Source organism: Otolemur garnettii, unplaced genomic scaffold, assembly GCF_000181295.1.
Source record: "Otolemur garnettii isolate 467f Iridium unplaced genomic scaffold, OtoGar3 scaffold00263, whole genome shotgun sequence".
Taxonomy (NCBI): domain Eukaryota; kingdom Metazoa; phylum Chordata; class Mammalia; order Primates; family Galagidae; genus Otolemur; species Otolemur garnettii.
The window spans coordinates 20,634-21,124 of record NW_003852658.1 but is presented as its reverse complement, the minus strand read 5'-3'; the positions used below and the strand labels follow the sequence as shown (position 1 = coordinate 21,124).

Here is a 491-nt window from a genome sequence, read left to right as displayed (position 1 = left end):
TTGGGTCCTCCTGAGAGGTCAGACTCCCAATGAGTTTTGGTCCCACAAGTCTTGGAACAGGCCAGCCTCAAAGAGACACCAGGGCTCTGCTAGGAGAGAACATTAGACTAGAGCTGCTCCCCCAGCCCACCCATTATCCACCTACCAGGCCTCAGATGACCCTGTCTCCACATTCAATGAGGAGAACCTGATCCAGGTGGTGACTGACCTGTTTCTGGCTGGCACCGACACCACAGCCACCACCCTGCGCTGGGCACTCATCTACATGGTCCAGCACAGAGTCATCCAGGGTGAGGGCCCTCACCCTGCCTGCCCATGCCTGTTACCCCTCTGGGCCATGCCACCCCTTCACTCTGCTCTGCAGTGCCAGGAGTGGGTCCTGGTCTCTCTCACCACTGTGGTACAAGAAGTGGTTATGGCTTTGAGTCAGGTAGGAGGGGCTTTAGCTCCCACCCTGCTACTTGCTCTGTGACATTCTGCTCTGAATCAGT

The 491-nt window shown here is 56.8% G+C and overlaps 1 protein-coding gene across 1 annotated transcript in view; it reads left to right on the top strand.

Moving 5' to 3' along the window:
* The window catches only part of LOC100949535 (cytochrome P450 2W1-like), an 11,447-nt gene that overhangs the window by 5,358 nt on the left and 5,598 nt on the right, over positions 1-491 (top strand). The window contains exon 4 of the mRNA XM_012813403.1: positions 149-290. Coding sequence (XP_012668857.1) covers positions 149-290 — 142 coding nt within the window. The remainder of the gene's footprint in view (positions 1-148; positions 291-491) is intronic.